The following is a 17,600-nucleotide window of genomic DNA, read 5'->3' as shown; positions in this document are numbered from 1 at the left end:
GTATAGTAATTAGTACAATTACAGCTTACAAAGCATGAACTAAACCTGAACAATATATGTTCTGGTTGCTAGTCTGCATTTAGATGGGGCACATCCATAATTTGGGCCTGTTTCTGGAAGGATCTAAGCACCACCAGCTCTTTCTAAGCTTGATGAAAATCAAGGATGCCTCATTCTTTGTAGAGTGGAGCACCTGAGATTTAGGGAAATGTTAAAGCTAAGTGGTTCTATCCTGTCCTGGACGAGGCTGCTTAATTATCTTAAAAGAGAAATGACAGCTGAAGGAGGAGTCAAAACAAAAACAACTGGAACTAAGTCAGCTTACCACAGACAAAACATTAGAATTCATATAATGAGAAATCATACTTCTACATTAACCAACATCTCAGTTAACTCAGAGGTGAGAATGAGCGACAGACATCTGAGGGATGCCTTCCCCAGGCTGGGCAGCAAAATATCAGTTGACTCATTCAGTATTTTCTTTTTCCTGGACATGCATTTGCAGAAAGATCTCAGCCACAACAGTGCCTCAAAAAGGATAGGACATGGTTTCCACAATATTAAACATTGCTTGGAAGAAGTGTACTCACCCCAGCTCCTCACAGAAGCTTACAATAGCATCAAAAGCTGTCATCACAGACTTGTCAGATTCTTTTAAGGTGCCTTTTTTTTCCTGAGAGTAGAGAGGGACAAGTCTTCAGTACAGGTACAAACAGGACAACTAACCCCAGTGAAAACCAAATCCATTCCTCCCGAGCAATGTGGCAAACTGGTACAGGCACCATCCTGTTTCTGCTCAACCATACCTCCCTCATAGGGCTTGAGCTGGGCCCAGAGTCCCTTACCTCACTGCTCTCCCTCAAAACTGGGTTACAAACAGCTGTATACTCAAAACCTACTCACTCTTACAGCTCCAGGAAAAACTCATTTCATCTTTGCTTATTTAGGTGGATCAGGTGGATACTGTTCTGCAAAACTTACCTGGATTTTAGACAGTTCCTTCTTAATCAGGAAGCTAACTTGATCCCGGTCGTTCCTAGAGTAATAGAGGCGGCAGCAGGAGGGCTTCCCATCTCTACCAGCTCTGCCAGACTCCTGGTAATATCCTGCCATTGACTTGGCAATGTTCCAATGAGCAACAAACCTGCATGCGATAAGGCAATAGGAAACACAAGGCTGCAGCTTTCTTAACTCAGGGCACACACAAATGTGTTCATATTCATTTACTCTGTTGTTAATAAGTAAATAAGAAGGCAGCAAAAGCATAAAAGACAGAGAACTTAGCAGAATGAGGGATTATAGAAGTGTAAGTCTTCTTAACACAAGACACGAGGAAAGCAGCAGAGCTATGAAACCCAATGCATGTGAACAAGTGAGCAGGATGCCACTCAAAATGGATGGAAGACAAAGGGTACACAAATATCCAAACGTAACTGCACAGCTGTGAAGAGCAAGAATAAGGACACTGATTTAAGGAGTCTGGAATATTTTGCCATCAAACAGGGGATTTTAAAAAGCCCTATTTATTCTCTGGAATACAATTTGAAATACTTGATTTTAAAAAGACATTTTGACAATGAAGTCTGTGAGGGAAATTCTACCTCACCAAACCTACTTGTAGATGAAGGTACCCTTCCCAAGTCAGCAAATACGACTATGAATTGCTGTTAAACTGTACGTAATCTCTGAACGAATGTTTTTAAACGCACCACCACAAGACTGCTTTAAATCTGCTTGTGTTTGAATATTCAGAAACTCAGTTCACACCTGCGTTCAGTTCTGAGAGGTCTGAGCATTTTACCATGCAGTAATGCTGCCAATGTTTTAAATACCAGTCTGCCTCAAAACTGGTCTTTTTAAAGCTCTGCCCAGAGGCAGGTATGACGTACACGGTTGTGATAAAAGACTAAAAAAAGAGTTTCTCCAAACACAAATGTTTCAGGACCAGACCAGGTATGAATAATCTTAACTACAAATGAATCAGTAGTGAAGAAAAAGGAGCTGAGAGGCAACACCTCTCTTTTTCCTTTTGATACAAAGGGTCACCTCCAGAACTTGTCAGACTTGATCTTACTTGATAGCATATGCGTGAATACTCAGGACTCTGCCAACAAAAACTGAAGAGTAAGCAGCAGGGCCTCACACCTGGGCTAGGGTATAATATCCTTAACTTATTGAAAACCAACTTATAAGGAGTCATTTTAATTTGATTTCTTGGAGACCAACCATACTACAAAAAGCATGTTTCAGCTATATTTTACCCTCTGTCAGCCCTATGCATTTCAGATAATTTTTGCTGGTTTATTGGCCATTGCAATGAACAGGGGAGAGACTAATTTCAGCAGGGCATTAATTCATGCTACTCTGTTAGAGACTTCTAATTTCTCTTTTGAGAAATTATTTGCATGTTACATGCAACAAGCAGTAAAACAGTTTGATATTGCTACAGGATCCTGATATCTGTCAGCACAGAGGATGGCATAGTTATTTAATCAACACAAGGACGGCACAGTTGTGAACAGATGTGGTAGCCTCAATGATGTCTTGTCACTCTCCTACAGCATTCAGAGCAATTGCTTTATGTGGATTTTGAGTAAAGATCAGCTCCGTGTAGGTTGTTGCATGGCTTCTAAGAAAACCTCCAGCTATATTTTTATGAGTTTCAGCAAGCCTTCATCAAGTGTTTGAGTCAGTTGTACCAGGTAATAGACACTAAGGTTTTCCCTTCCTGATGCTCAGGTTTCAGTTTCTGATGGAGCACAACACTCAGCTTCACACACCTGACATTTGCCTTGTCTACTCCCATTCCAAAACTGATGGTTGCAACAATAACTGGTATCTTCTCTTCCATCCATTCATTCTGGACTGAAGTCCTGTCAGCTGCCTTGAGCCCTGGAAATGGAAAAAGATGGAAGGAAACAAAATAAAACAAAAAAGGGAAGATGTATTTTGTGTTCCCCCCTCACATTCCCCCATTGCAACCCCCTCAACTAAAAACAAACCAATGTACACACTCTTCTCTGTCCATGTTTAAATTGGCCTGGGATCAAGCAGAAGTCAGCAGCAGCTGTTTCTATTCCAAAGAGAAAAATCTGGAACATTCCTGGGAGGAGTGCAGTTATATTTAGGCCATGCAAGATCCAACAAAACCAACAGCTCTGAAGTGGAGAGAATGCTGTTCTGCTCTGTGACCCATATTTACCTCAAAGACACGATGCATAACCATCAGACACATTGCAGACCATGCCAATAAAGCTAATTTCTAGGTAATCCCATCCAGGCCTTAAAGGTGGTACAGTTCAGTTCTACCAGGTGCTGAGAGACGCAGATTTCAGTACCTGCATGATATGCTTTGGCTTTCACTCCTCGGTAGCTCAATTCAATTGCCAGCTGGTCACACACATCCCTCATCCTGCAGTACACAATGCCACAGCCGGAGTACACCTGGGCACACAGGAGAGAAAGTCTGTGATGCTGGCTGAAGTCAATCAACAAAGCTGCAGTCATCAATGCGGAGGAAATGGAGGGATGCCTAAGGCTCATCTCATCTCCAAGCTGGTTCCACAGCAGCTTAAAGATATTTTCTTGGCACAAACGTAAATAAGATTTAAGGACAGCTTCCTTACAAGTCCTACAAGAACTAAAAAACGCTGAACAAACGTGGTCCCCCAACCTCTCTCAAAGGATACAAAGCAAGCAGCAGTATCCTTCCACATTACAGATAAACTAAGGTGCAGAGACTGACTTATTAGTGTTAGAGCAAGAAATTCAATACAACACTCCAAGTGCTGCTGTTTGTCCTTGTTGTACTTCATCATTGCCACACTGAAAGAGCAAGACACTATTATACACTGACTGCCTGGGACATGAAAAAACAAAGACAGAAATACTATTTGCATATTCCTAATACATTTTCTTTTAGATCAACCCCTTTCTGAAGACATCTGCATTTGAAAAAAATGCAGTTCCACATTCTACTTCTTTTAGAGGAACTAAAGAACAAACGAGCACTTTCCTTCCAGGTGTTCCTTCCTCCTTTCCTGCCACAGACTTGTGAGGGCCATTCCAGTCACCAATCATTGACCACTGAGGAAGATTTTGTTCAGCTTAACCTTCTTCCTCAAATGAAAAACCTACCCCAGTGGTGTTCTTCACTTCCAGTGCCTTCAGACAGAAATCCTTCAAGTTGGCATAAGGATCAGTCAAGAGCTCTTTGAATTGCACATCATAGAACAAGTTAGATCTGAAGCAAGGAGTCTTAAAGGTAGCAAGTGGTTGCTTTAGCTTAAGTGCTGTCACAATATCATCCTGGACTTGCTTGGTAGCAGTGGCAGTCAAAGCAACACATGGTGTATTGGGTATGCGAGTACGCAAGGTGCCCAGCCGTAGGTAGTCTGGTCGGAAATCATGTCCCCACTGGGAGACACAATGAGCTTCATCAATTATCAGGTAGGACAGGAGATTTCGAGACACTAGGGAGTTGAGTGTAGGCTGGAAGGATGAGGCAGCTGCCATCTCTGGGGTGATGTACAGAAGCTTTATCTGAGGCTTCTCACTTGCCAAGTCAGCCAGGATGGTCTTCTTTTCCTGGGCAGAAAGCTTGGAGTTCAGAGAGCAGGCTTTGATCTTCAGAGCCAGCAAATGGTCCACTTGGTCCTGGATTGAATGCAAAATGAAAATAAAATGAGAAGGAAGTAGCATTAAAGAAAGTCTCCATCACTATGGAAGTCTACTGGCAAGATTTGTGAGGCCCCAACTTTCACCTCCAGGACCAAGCCTCAGATAACATCCAATCATAGTGCAGCTATTTACCACTTCAACTCCAGATGCCTTTATCTTCAGCAGTCAATATATCTGTTCCACTCTTAACATGTGACTCCTTTTTTCAGCTTCCATTCACTTTAAATGGTCATTTTGCTACTACAGAATATCAGCATAGAGCTATGCAGAATACTTAGTCATAGCCACAGTGAGCTGAAACGAGCACCAGCATGTCTCAAAATTTACCCTACCAAGTTGCCATGGATGGAAAATGAATAACTACAATACAAAAACAGAGCACATTTCATTCCAAAATAACCAAAGGACTTTATAAAGCTGGCTGAGATATGATGAAACACAAAGGCTAGTGTGAATCACCAACTGTAACAGAAGTGAGTGTGAACAAGAATCATGTCTTCAGGAATCAGGAAGAAAACAGCATCACATTCAGATACATCTAGATGAACATGGGATGTACAATTCACCCTGTCTTGACACTGATTTGTTCACTTGTGCTTGACTTGCACATAACATTTCAAAAGATAAGAGTAATCCTGAAAGATTAATGTCTCATCATTTCACTCTAACTGGTTTCAGCGATTGATTTAACAAGCACTGTTTCTGCTCACAAAGTCAACTCTCAACCACCCCTAAAAAATACACAGAGTAAGCTCTTGAAGCTTGGTTATGCTGAGATACACCACGGACATTTCAGGCACAGCCACCTCATCGCAGGGCTGAACGACAAAACCTCTCAAGGTTCATTCCAGCCCTGTTCCTTAAGGCTTCCATCTCAATCTATCTGTTACTCTAACATGTTCTGCTTCATCGGCTAATCTTTTTAACCTCTATTTCACTGCAAACTATTTCCTGTGCTTAACCCCAATTAGAAATTATCTCATTTGGAAAGATTTCACCTTTCTCAGACTTACCACCAAGCCAGTTCTTAAGTCTTGATGTGCACTATAGGCTACAACACCAGCTATTATGCATTGTTAATGCTATAGCTGCTCTTACACGGTAGCATTAGGTGACGAAAACAGTAGAAAAGGCAAAATACACAAACAAAAGGTCATATCAGTGACAGTGCTCAAGGAGGAGCTCTGCTAAACCAGCTTCTCCCCATGACACGAAGACAGACTACAATAAAAGACAGCTTAATGCAAAAAAAATTATGCCTTCAAAAGCAATTTCATCATTCCTAGAGTAGTAACCTTATAGGTAAAATGGAATTTTTCTTCTGAGTAAAGATTTGGTACATTTGAGGTACTCTACTTTCCTGCTTCTGTATAGCACAATGGAGATAAAAGACAGCTGCAGAAAATGGAAAAAGAATCAGTTATAGAATTCAGCAGGCTATTATCAAGGAAGAAATGCCCTCTTTCACAGAGCTACATATATCAAGCCAGAGCCATCCTGTTAGGCAGTTAATCTGCAGCCTCTTCACCTGTCACCAGGCTAAAGAAAACGTAACAAGACATCAAGACAAGAATGCAGAAGCAGGGTAACAGCAAAGCCTTTTGGACAGAAAAGAGAGAGATAGCTGTGCCTCCAGAGTCTCCCGACCCCCTTCAGTGACTGCTTTTCCACAGCTAACAGGAGACAGTTACCTGAATCAGTGCAATCAGAGGTGAAATGACAATGGTGATGCCCACTGCCAGAACTGCAGGAAGCTGGTAGCACAAGGATTTCCCTGCCCCTGTGGGCATGCATACAAAGACATCCTTCTCGCCTGCAAAGACAACAGAACAAAGCTCAAGGCTATTGAGTGGTTGGCGAGTTCCCAGGGCTCTGTCTGGAGGGATGGGCACAAAGGCATGTAATTTGTGAGAAACAGCAAATCTGTGCATGTACCATGTAGCATACCAACAAAAGACACTTCACTTCGGGTTCTAAGAGGATAATTATTTGCATGCCTGCAACGCTTTCCTTCAAAGAAACTCTGATCACTTTGTGAACGTTAAGGAATAGACTTTCACAAATACTGGAAGATGTACAGAAACCAAAATAAAGAGAAGTTGAACAACTAATCCAGATTAATGCCGATTCTCTTACAGATTAGCTGCTTTCACTCATCTTACAAACCTCCAGTCACTAAACAACCAGTCCCAGAATCCTCCCTTAATGCATCCTCCCAAAGCTTATCCCAGAAAAGTAAATCTCAACCACACAGATAACATTCAGTTAGTAACTGTCACCATGCTAAGGAGTACCCACTTCAAGTCAGGAAGATGCCAACGCATACAGTTTTAACATGGAAAAACAACCAGCTGACAGAACACTACTTTCAGCCAATCTATTATCAGTAGCACATCTGCTGGTGACAGATGAAAACTGTAACCACATCCTGCATGCTGAATTTTACACTGTTCTGATTTGCATTATGAGACCTGCAAGGAGAGCAGATGGTCAGCAGTGTGTGTGTGTGAGCTGCCTGTCCAACAAACATTGGTGGATAGGTTAACTTCAGCACAGCATTGTGTTTCCAATAATGTCCACATCATTCAGGGAATAGAGGTTAACCCTGCAAATGTAGACATGTAAAGAGTTTCAACCTCATCTGACCACAAGCATGCTAGCAGATGCCTCTAATGGAGATACTGGAAACACTATAATTGAATGCTATTTCTGAACGATGCAATAGTGTTCTTACAAAATAAATACATGGGAGAACAGGTAGAGCACAGCCATGCTCAGAAAACTTCATTTGCAACACGTGCTTGCACTCCTATGCCACGGAAGTGATCTCTGAGCAAAGGAGGCTGAGGAGAGCTCAGAGGGCTGGTGGTCCTCCCTGGGGCAGGCAGTGTCTCTTGAGAGCCAGCTGCTACAGAGCTTTCAGATGCTGAGCCTCACCTCTCACCACAGCCATGGTTGCACTTTCCTGCAGGGAAGTCTTGAAGGACTCAAACCCGAAGACCTTTCCCAGCGTTTTCCGGACCCTGCCTTGCAGGCCTGAGGCTGCCGTGCTGCTCATCTCGGAGAAGCTGTGGATGGAGGAACTGATACTGAGTCCCCCCGTCTGAGGCGAGCCCCCGCCCTGTTCCCCTGACAGATCCCCCCTTTGTGGGACACCCTCTGGGTCACCTCACTGCCCCTCAGTTTCATTCCTTGTGGGATCAGCTCCCTCAGAGCAGTAGGGTCTCCACGAGGGGCAGAGGCCGGGGTCAGTTGGAGGTCTCAGAGCACTTTCCCGCCACCAGCCCCTCACAGCTCCCCCTCAACGCGCCCACGGGCCGTATCCTTCCGCCCCTTCCCCAACCGAACCCCTCCGCACCCCAGCCCCCGCTCTCTACGCTTCCTCGGGGTTCAGCCAGGCGCCGTTGTGGCGCCGAGTGATGACGTCAGAAGCCGCTCTTAAAGGGCCAACCCCCATCTTAAAATCTAAAAAGCAAAGCAACCCCCCCAAAAAATATCCGTCTCACCTCTGATCTTTCATTTCATCTTACAGAATGTCTTCACTGAGCGTTCTGTCTGCCTGGCAGTGTGCTAGCATCAACGTTTCCCCTGTTGATCAGCGCCCGTTTAAAGCGGAAGGAGGAGGGCGGCGTTGCTATGGCGACTGCTCAGACGTCATTTCCGCGCGACGGAAGCGCTCCCGCCTGTGGCAGAAGATGGCGGCGGCGAAGCGTAGCGTCTTGTCCTCTTTGGCTGTTTATGCCGAGGATTCAGACCCGGAGTCGGATAGCGAGACCGGGACGGCGGGAAGCGATGGGGGAACGGCTACGGGTGAGGGCGGGGAGGGGCCTGGGGAAAGCAGCGGGCTGCCCTGGAGCCCTCCCGCTGGTTTCTTAGCAGAGAGGGGAAGGCCCCGCTCGTTCTTATCTCTCCTTTATCATTGTTTTCTTTCTGTTTTTCTCCTCTTCTGCTTAAGGAGAGAAAGGAGGGCTCGTCTCCGTTGGGTATGGAGAGGATGATTTCAGCCGCCTGGATGGGGATGAGGAGGGGTATGAAGAGGACGACGATGAGAACAGCAGGCAGTCAGTAAGTATCTCGCAGTTCCTGGGGCTTGCCTTGCTCGCAGCCACGCGTTGCAAAGCCTTTTACTCCTGGGAGAGCCCCTGAGTGGCACCCTGAGCTGGAACCTGGCGGCACTGACTCCTGGTGCAGGTTTCAGTACTTCCCAAGTATTGTAATTCACTTTATTTTCAAATAGAAGGCGCTTGCCTTGGAGCCCAATGGCAGTTTGGTGCAGATCTTGTTGCTTGTTACTAACTCTGTTGATGCTGTTTGACTCTTCTACGGGGAAGAAACTGTCACTGTGAATGTACACTATTCCTTGAGCATTGTTAGCATGTATGAGAATGCTATGGGAGAAAAATGCTGTTGCATTGTCAGCTGGAAAATTGAGAAGAACGAAGTTCTGTCATGTCTTCAATTATTCTTCTGTGTGTAACACAACTTACTACATCAAGTTAACTTGATGTAATAGTGTCTTGTCTGGACTCGAGTGGCTTTTGTTTGTCATAGGTGCATGGCATGTATATAATACCACATAAATACTGAGACAGTTGATGCACTTTAAGACAGGGCATGTAGTTTACTGCACATGAATGCAGCTATTACTCAAAAAAGGACAAATACTTCTGATGTGTCTGTAGGAGCAAAGCAATAAGTCTTGAGGAGGTGGGGGGAGGTTCTTGTCTCCTTTTTCTTCTACCAGCCTTGTGCAGCACCCTGTATTGTTTTGACTCTATTTTTTTGGCAACTTAGTACATGAAGGAAATAGGACTGTGTTGCTACAGCTTCCTGTTACTGAAATCTGCTTTGTGTGCATTAAATCATTCTCGTATGTGACCCTCTCTGTTCTGGCCATCTGCTTCCTCAGTAAGCAGAGCAGAAATTTGTCTCTCTTCCTATTTGTTTTGTTCTGTTTCTGGCTGGAGTAAGTGTGAGCAATAGCATTCACAGTGATTGTCTGGCTAAGCGAAGTAATAACACTTCTTTACTGCATTAGTCATTCTCCTCGTCATATCTAAAGCTTATAGACTCTTTTAGTGAGATGTCTTTATTTTAAAGCTGGTAGGTGTGATGCAGATGTTCCTCAATAACTAAGTATGTAAAATGGGATAGCCTGTATTGCACATGTGTTATCAGCATAGATTTTAACCATCCTTCATCTGGGAAATTCAAGGCACTATGCAAGAAATGGCAATTGGTGAAATCACTCTAGTGTTTAGCTAGTAGATCTTGCATACATTTTCAGTTACTGTACTGATCTACGGAAATTAATTAGGGTGCCTTATCTTTAGTCCTGTTGCTAGACAGCAGCATGTTTTCTTTAAGTAGAATCAAGAGATTCCTTGATAGAGAGTAGCATGGGCAGTTACTGGTTACAAGCTGTTTCTGGAAAGCAGTGCAAGTTGGATTCAGGTTGTCTTTGGTCTTTAACAAAATAACCCTGTGCTTATATTATCCACCTTATCTGTTGTTTGTTTTTTCTCTTCAAAAGAAGTTTCAGTAATGTTTTCTTGTTGTTTCAGAGATGTCCCCTGCTAGGTTAGAAGGTTTTTGGAGCTATTCCAGTTAAGTGTTCATCTAATGAATGATTGAACCCGTTGTTGCTTATTTGAAAATTACTTCTCATTGAATATGGGTGGGAGCTTGGAGGGGAATCTCACTTGTGATCAAGTACCAAGTAACTTGGTGCTGTGGTTCTTCTTTAGTTATACAGTTACTGTTATTGAACTTGAATGCAAAAACTGAGTTATTGGCACACATGTATATTTTAGGAAGGTAAGCTGGAGAGTAGTTGAAGTGAAGAAAGGGTTCAGTGTCTCACTTCTGTGGAATACGCATGCTAATTCCTGCAATTAAAACTTCGGTGTTACTGGGTAATCGTTCTCTAGCTTGCCTTGCCAGAACTTGAGTGTGTGCTAACACCCTGAAGTGTGCACTTCACATTAACCCTTCCTTTCAGTTGCACGTAATCTTTTATTTTTTTTCTTTTTGAAATACCAAGTTACTATTTTGGGGCCAAAGCTGAAATGGAGTAGTGAAGTTTAGAGGAAAAACTGTTTTGAATTGTGTGAGCATGAAAACTGTTTTTTTTTTCTCCTGCTCCTCTACTTGCTTTGAACCCAGAGTATGTTTTTACGTACATAGCTCTAGGATCCCCAGTGAAGCAGTAACCCATTGGGCAATGGAACAGTAGGTTTATCTACCAGTTTCAGATAAAATATATTGCTTGCTTCTCATGTGAATTTTATACAAGGCTGAATCCGGTATTTTAAGCTCCCTAGGCAAAAACTTCCCATTTTTTGTTCTTATATTTGGGTAGAGATGAAAACTGGATGGTATCTGTTATCTAAAACTGAAATTAATGGGTTGTTCCTTTCTATGGATGTTCACATCATCAGTAAATGAGGCCATGAGAGCACTGTGCAAGTAAGACAAGTTGTGGTGTCAGCAAGCATCACTGGATCTTTCAAACTTGGCACTAGGGCAGATCTTTACCAAGCCTGCATGTTTGCTTGGATGGCAGGCAAATTGTGTGTCCTCCATGTGTTGCTGGTGTATGCTTGGGAGTATAATAGGCCTTGCAAGTGCTGCTTTTTCTGTGAGCCCTGCTAAGCAGGGGTGAGTGCAAGAGAAGCCCCCACCTGCCAACCAAAAAAGACAGAATTCTCAAATGACAAATGTTCTTCTTCCTACCTCTGTTGCTTCTTATTGTCTAGCTCTGAACATTGAGGAGCCATGTGACTTTTGTGGAAGACATTTACTACTGAATTATGCTTTTGCCTTGAAAAGGAAACGAAGTCCTAACAAAACTTCACTTTTTTTTTTTCCTGTAACTGTAGGACTTGTTTGCTGGTCATGAGTGGGTGGGGCAAAAGTAACTTCCATTAGAAGGGTCTTGGAGTACTGCTGGGCTGCTGAACACAAGCCCTTTGCTGTAAGTGCAGTTACTTTCCAAGCCTTCTCTTTAAGCTTAATCCTGTAAATTCTTGTCTTGTAGGAAGATGACGATTCAGAGACTGAAAAACCTGAGGCTGGTGACCTAAAGGTATTTGGAAGTGTGGCATGGTGGTGGGGGGAAAGCTCAGTACAAGAGGAATAAGTCTTAACAGCATGGCTTTGGTGTTCATTTTTGATCTTCTGTAGCTAGTTTTGTACTTTCTTTTTGTAGCCGTAATGTGATTTTTGACTTTAAGTCTGGCTTCTGCCAAAAGTAGTTAACTAGTTAAGCTATGGACTGAGTGATGGTCAAGATCTGTATTGAAGAACTGCAGTCTTGTGAATTAGATCAGAGGTGTGTTTTGTGACAGCACCTTGCCTGTTTTTCAGTGATCGTGGAGATGTGGTGTTAAGTGCAGAATTCTCTTATTTCTGACCAGCGTTATTTGAAAAACTGTGGTTAGAACCACTTAATGAGTAAATGATTGTATATTCCCAAAGGTCATAAAACATGTCAATATCAATTCAGTTGCATCCAGCTCTTTCTGTCCTAAATGAAACTGTTTTGTAAACATGGTATTCAAAAAAAAAAGAAGTATCATGAGATAATAGCTATCTTAAATAGTTGAAGTCCTCTATGCTGTGGTTACATCTTGTTTTCTGCTGCCCAACGGGTGTTTAGCAGCAGAGAACACAGAAAAACATGGAGAAAGATAAAATGCCAAATCCATCTGAAACTTCATAGAGAAGTGTTCTCAAATTTCTATATTAGGTCAATTCTCTATGTAATATAAGCAGTCTTGTGGGATACTGAATGAATGACAGTTGCAAAGACCTTAATTTTATCCAGAAGGTTTTTGAAGGATGCAGATAATCTCTAAGCTCTACTTAGGAAACCAGAGGGCCATACTGTAAGCTGAAATTCTATAGAGCATTTGAACTAGCTTGCAGCTTTGAAGCAGCACCTTTTGCCAGTTTCCACAACACTTGTATGAGTTTATAGTGACAGACTGTGCTGTAGGAGCTCTGCAAGAGCTGAAGTGATGAGATAGGAATTTTTCTAGGTTTAAAGAGAAACATTTCCAAGTTTTACAGTTAAGAGCTATATTTGTTAGAAAAATGTGTGGCAAAAGAAAGTTTGATTGAAATACAAAGCAGTGAGACCTGGATTCAGGCAGAAAAAAGAGTCTAAACTTGACCCCTGTCTGCAACTGAAAGTTACTGTAGATTATGGTAATACATAACTGCCTGCTCAGTTTTTACACATCTTGCTATATAAATTGGTTTCCCAAGTCAAATTACATTAAAACCCTTTTACATAATGAGTGAACTTGTTAAGATAAACCTGCCATGCTGTCATTTTCTCTGCATTATGAAAATTAAGTAGAAACAGTCAGCATAGAAACTGTGTGTGAAAGCAGTTGAAGTTTTAACACCTATTCCTCTGTGATCTCTTCTTTACTAAAAATATATATCCTCTGCAGATTAAAGAAGGCTCCTCAAAACAAGATACAGTGAAATCTCTATGCAAATTTCTTAGTAGAAAAGACACAAGAAGAAACAGCTTAGTGGATTGTAAAAATGACAATAAGTAGAATGGGCATCTTTCCTCCTGCTTCTTGAATTTGGAATGTTCTTATTCAGCACAGGCATACCCAAGTAGAAACAGGCAGTTCAGGTAACAACATTCCGAGTGGTTAACAGCAAAACAGGTAGGTTGAACTGAAGTATTAGAGAAAAACAGATATTCGGACTATATACTTGAGCTTGAGTAGACTAATTTTTCTGCTTTATAATAAAGTTACCAGCTGTAAAGCTGGTATTACTTCCTTACAAAGCTTGTTAAATTGATTGTTGCTTTTGTTAGAAAGTAAAATACAGTTCCTTTCGTCCTATTGTGGCATGAAAAGTGAGGATTTGAGAAGATTATCAAGGAGGCAGGTCTGAACTTCAGGAGTTCTAGACTTTTGTCATCTTTATCAGCGGTTCTTAAATGTAAGTGGAAAAAAGCCACAGCCTCCTGTGCTATGAGCATACTGCAAGACAGCCCAGGCAGGGTGTGTTCACAGTGTAAAGCAAGATGCTGAATGGAGTTGCACTAGCTGTGCTATGAAGAAATTCATTTGATATGGTGGGCGGGGATAGAACATTTATGTAAAAGTTGTTCTTACTTGTAGCAGTAGGAAATGTTTATCTCCCTTTTCCACCAAGTGGCAGTGTTCTCCTGGTTCCTTCCTCATTGCTTTGAGCTTGCAGTATATGTGAGAACTAGAGAGTAAGAGTTGTAGTTGCTGTAAATCCAAAGCGTGGCAAGAAGTGAGGCACTTGATTAACTAGCTGACACTTTTGGATAACTTTATTTCTTTTTTTCCCAGCTGAGTGCTGTAGCTGTTCTTGCTCTCATTCTTACTATGAGATGTTGCAGGCCTGAAAACATACTTAAATAGATGATGTGAGCCTTTTATTTGTGGCCAGGGTGTTCCCAGTGTCTGAATCTGTGTGCAGAAAGCCAATCCTTTAAGATGCATGAATAACATGAAGCTGTTACAAATGATTAGTTAATTATAGCCTTTTCAAACTCTGAATATACATTCAGATTCTTTTTCTATTGTTTTCCCATCTGAACATGTGATGAATGAACTACTTTGTCTTATTTGAATAATAGAGGAGGACAGCTGACAAGCCAAGTTGTGTAGAGGAATTGCCTTGGTGCTGGAGCATCCTGTGACTTGGCTTCATTCTTTGCTTGGATAGTAACAAACACAAAACCTCCAGAAGTTTCAGCTGGTGTCAGTTTTGGATATAAATCAAGGAGACTAAAAGTGGGGAATGGTGTAAAAACTGTCAGTGACGATTGTAAAATGATGATGAGAGAGTGGAATTTGTAGCCTGCCTCAAAGTTGCAGTGAGGAGACCTTTCTACTCCACCACATGGCATTTATATTTGCCTCTGATTCTTATTCTTGTCTCTGCCTTTTTTGATCTTGAAGACTCATCACACGTGTCTACCCTTAGAGCCCTTGTTCCTCAGTAGAGGTAAAGGCAATAAGAAGGCCTGGATTGAACTGCAGCTTTCATCTTTTTTTTTTTTTAAACATTTTCTGCTGAGCAGAAAGTTACAGTGAGCTTATCAAGATAAAATACTGTTATCAGTCTGCTGTGTTATCTACCCTCAGAGAGTCAAGTGGAAGTTTTCTGTACATTTGTTTGGGGAAAGAGGTGTGCCAGGTATAGAAGTATGTTTAGGCTTCATCAGGCATCTGAAAGGGTTCTTCCACAGCAGGCTTTTTGCTCCTATGATTTTCTGTTATGGCACACTTGTGAGACAGTACTGAATGCTGTGTGTTTGTAATAAAAATTTTCTCCTTTTTAGGCAGCAAAGTCAAAATTCTTGCATCCTGTAACGGTAGTGTTCCAGGGACCCACAGAAAATGAGAGATTCAAAGCTAGGTAAAGTGAATTGCTCCTCCAAATTTGTCTGAGAAGAATGTGCTCAGACTCTGAAGCAGCATATTGTTAGTAACCAAAATCACTTCAGTGGTCCCTGTTTTTAGTATTAAACAAGCAGTTAAACTGCAAACAAGCTATTGTCTTAAAGGAATTTTGGAAGCAAAGCCTCCTGCTTAGGAGGGAGAAGAGGTGGTTCACAGAAACTGCTGGCAGAGGGAGGACTGGTGTCTTTTGGAACTCCAGAGCCTGGATGGACTCAGGTCCTTTTATCAGGTGGTGGAACCATGAGTACAAAACAAAGGACATTGTGTAAATATCCGAAATTTAACATTCTGCTGGAAGTATTGGTTTGGAATGATGAGGGTTAGAGGGCCCTGTGGTGCCTGCCAGGTGCTTGGGCTCTTGCCAGCAGCTGGTTATGGTTACAGCCTTGATGTAGGATCAAGATACCAACCAGGCTGCAGAGCTTGCTACAGGGGCCAGCCCTGCAGGAAGAACATGAAACTTGAGTACTGACTTTGTGCTCCGAATCTCACTAGAGGGGTTCTGTGCTTGGTGTAGTAGGTCTGGATGAATAACAGGCTGCAGGACAGGGTGCAGCCCTTCAGATTGGTTTGCTGGTGTTTTCACAGGGGGAATCATTAACTCTTGAGCTTTGATTGTGTTATCAGGACTAGCCAGTGCAGGAATGCTGATAAATATTGACAGTCCCTATGCAAGTGTATGGTTAACACATAGTAACAGTTACTTGAAAGGAGTAGCTTTCAGAAGAAGCTATGTCCTCTTGTTTTGTTTTAAGGGTCCTCCTGCATCTTTGTGGCATTCTGTTGAGAGACAGTCCAAGTGGGAGGTAGCAGAAAGGTGTCCCATTTTCAGAGGTATGCCATGTTTCTATGCGTGTCTAAGCACCACCTTTTGGTAGTCATCAAAGCTGTATAGCCCTTATCGATCCAGTCAACCTGTGAAATAACTTCCCTGCATTATGATGCATAGATATGCATTAAGGTAGAGCTTTTGATTGTGATGTGGGTTGTTTGTTTTTTTTTTTTTAATATAACTTGCCTGGTCATTCATCTGCCTGTTTAGATACCGAAATTATCTTGATTTCGAGTGAAAGTCTTAGAGGATAAGAACAAGTAAATGGGGGATTGTGCAGTAGTGTAGTCCTGATGACTGACTCATTTTGATAAGGCATGTGAATTTTTCTGTATTCAGCATATATTCATCTAGCCAGATCATTAGAAGGAACCTGAATGTACTCAGGAACTTTCACCCCATGTGATTATTTTATTCAGAAAAAGGCAAAAAAAAAAAAGAAAAGAAAAAAGGTATCTATAATAGAAAGCTAAATAAATTTGAGTTGTTTGCTGTAGCGGTGGCAAAGGATGAAGGTTGTTTAGGAAATATCAGCCCTTGATACTTTCAGCTGCTGAGAAGGAATCCAAAAAATTCTGCTTAGAATGTTACAGGTCACCCGACTGAAGAACAACTGCTGTTCTGCCCCAAAACTGCCCTCTTGGTGGCTGGAGCAGCCATGTATTGGTCTTGCAGTGGTTGGATCTGGTAAGATGCAATGGCTTTAGAAGTGGGCTGTAGAAAGTCACAACGGAACTAAAAAAAACATATTGTCCCTTGCCATCCCTTATTTGAGCTTTCTGATGCTATCAGGCTTAGTATTTTGGGCTCTGGCAGCTCTTCTGCCAGTCCTGTCTGCCATGCTTTAAAAACAGCCTTGGGTTACACATGGCTGTGCTTGGTGCTCTGTGCAGCTTTCAGGGCTGAAGTTAAGGTTGGCTCTCCAGTAATTTCCCACTCGTTTATCTGCCTGTGCGTACAGACTGCAAGTGATAAGCTCTGCAGTTTCAGACTGGTTTCACTCTGTACTCTTTCTTCTAGTATACTTGTGCAGAGTGCTGTTTGCCCTTCCAGCTCTACATGTTTTCCCTCATTTTGGCATGCTCTTTTTCAGTGCTCTGTGGAGGTAACCAGGAAGATTGGCAGTTGAGCCAGCAGTGTTACACGTGGAAAGCCTTTAGGGCGAGTAAAGTTAACTCAGCTTCTCCTGTCTTCTCTGCCCTAAAAATGGGTGCCCAGACATTGAAGCAGCTGATGCCTTTCCAGGTTCCCATTTTTAACCATGTGGCTGAAATTAGTAAATGCCAGCAACAGGAAACAAAGTTGTGTTCAGCATCTTTGATTCTGTTGTTTTTTTTCCCTAATTATTATTTCTTATAAGTTGCATGATTATTTTTTGGTCTCTTCCCCCATGTATTTCAGTCCTCTTTCTCCAAGAGGGAGATAGATCACAGCATTTGAAGCTGGCCTACCTACTTCAGAGCTGCTGGCTCCAGTCCAGCCCATGAGCTGCTTGGAAGATGAGACACATCTACAGACATGCTTGTTCCTTTCTCCCCGCCAGGCATACAAGCTGTAGCAGACTCCTCACTCCCTGCAGTACTAAATACCACAGATTATTGACACAGGTGTGGCTT

At 42.4% G+C, this 17,600-nt stretch overlaps 2 protein-coding genes across 6 annotated transcripts in view; one reads left to right on the top strand and one right to left on the bottom strand.

Annotated features, from left to right (window-relative positions):
* The window catches only part of RECQL5 (RecQ like helicase 5), a 36,890-nt gene extending 28,602 nt beyond the window's left edge, over window positions 1–8,288 (bottom strand). The window contains exons 1-8 of one of the 3 annotated variants that reach the window (NM_204102.3): window positions 8,187–8,288; window positions 7,618–7,748; window positions 6,372–6,493; window positions 4,138–4,656; window positions 3,339–3,444; window positions 2,781–2,892; window positions 982–1,144; window positions 591–673 (exon numbers count right to left, since the gene is read on the bottom strand). In NM_204102.3, coding sequence (NP_989433.3) covers window positions 591–673; window positions 982–1,144; window positions 2,781–2,892; window positions 3,339–3,444; window positions 4,138–4,656; window positions 6,372–6,493; window positions 7,618–7,748; window positions 8,187–8,200 — 1,250 coding nt within the window. In that variant the 5' untranslated portion in view covers window positions 8,201–8,288. Of the gene's footprint in view, window positions 1–590; window positions 674–981; window positions 1,145–2,780; window positions 2,893–3,338; window positions 3,445–4,137; window positions 4,657–6,371; window positions 6,494–7,617; window positions 7,749–8,038; window positions 8,095–8,186 lie in introns of those variants that run through there. The other 2 variants (XM_025141537.3, XM_015295117.4) reach the window with 2 other exon arrangements.
* SAP30BP (SAP30 binding protein) overlaps window positions 8,181–17,600 on the top strand; it is a 34,658-nt gene continuing 25,238 nt past the window's right edge. For 2 of the 3 annotated variants that reach the window (XR_006931748.1, XM_415631.8), the window contains exons 1-3: window positions 8,181–8,490; window positions 8,636–8,745; window positions 11,720–11,767. Coding sequence is in view for 2 of the 3 variants with exons in the window: in XM_415631.8 (XP_415631.4) it covers window positions 8,214–8,490; window positions 8,636–8,745; window positions 11,720–11,767 (435 nt within the window). In the remaining variant the exon portion in view is untranslated. The remainder of the gene's footprint in view (window positions 8,491–8,635; window positions 8,746–11,719; window positions 11,768–17,600) is intronic. The other variant, XM_004946141.5, reaches the window with a different exon arrangement.

This window comes from Gallus gallus, chromosome 18, assembly GCF_016699485.2.
Source record: "Gallus gallus isolate bGalGal1 chromosome 18, bGalGal1.mat.broiler.GRCg7b, whole genome shotgun sequence".
NCBI classification, from domain to species: Eukaryota; Metazoa; Chordata; class Aves; order Galliformes; family Phasianidae; genus Gallus; species Gallus gallus.
The sequence above is the reverse complement of the archived record's forward strand: the minus strand, read 5'-3'. Positions and strand labels throughout refer to the sequence as shown.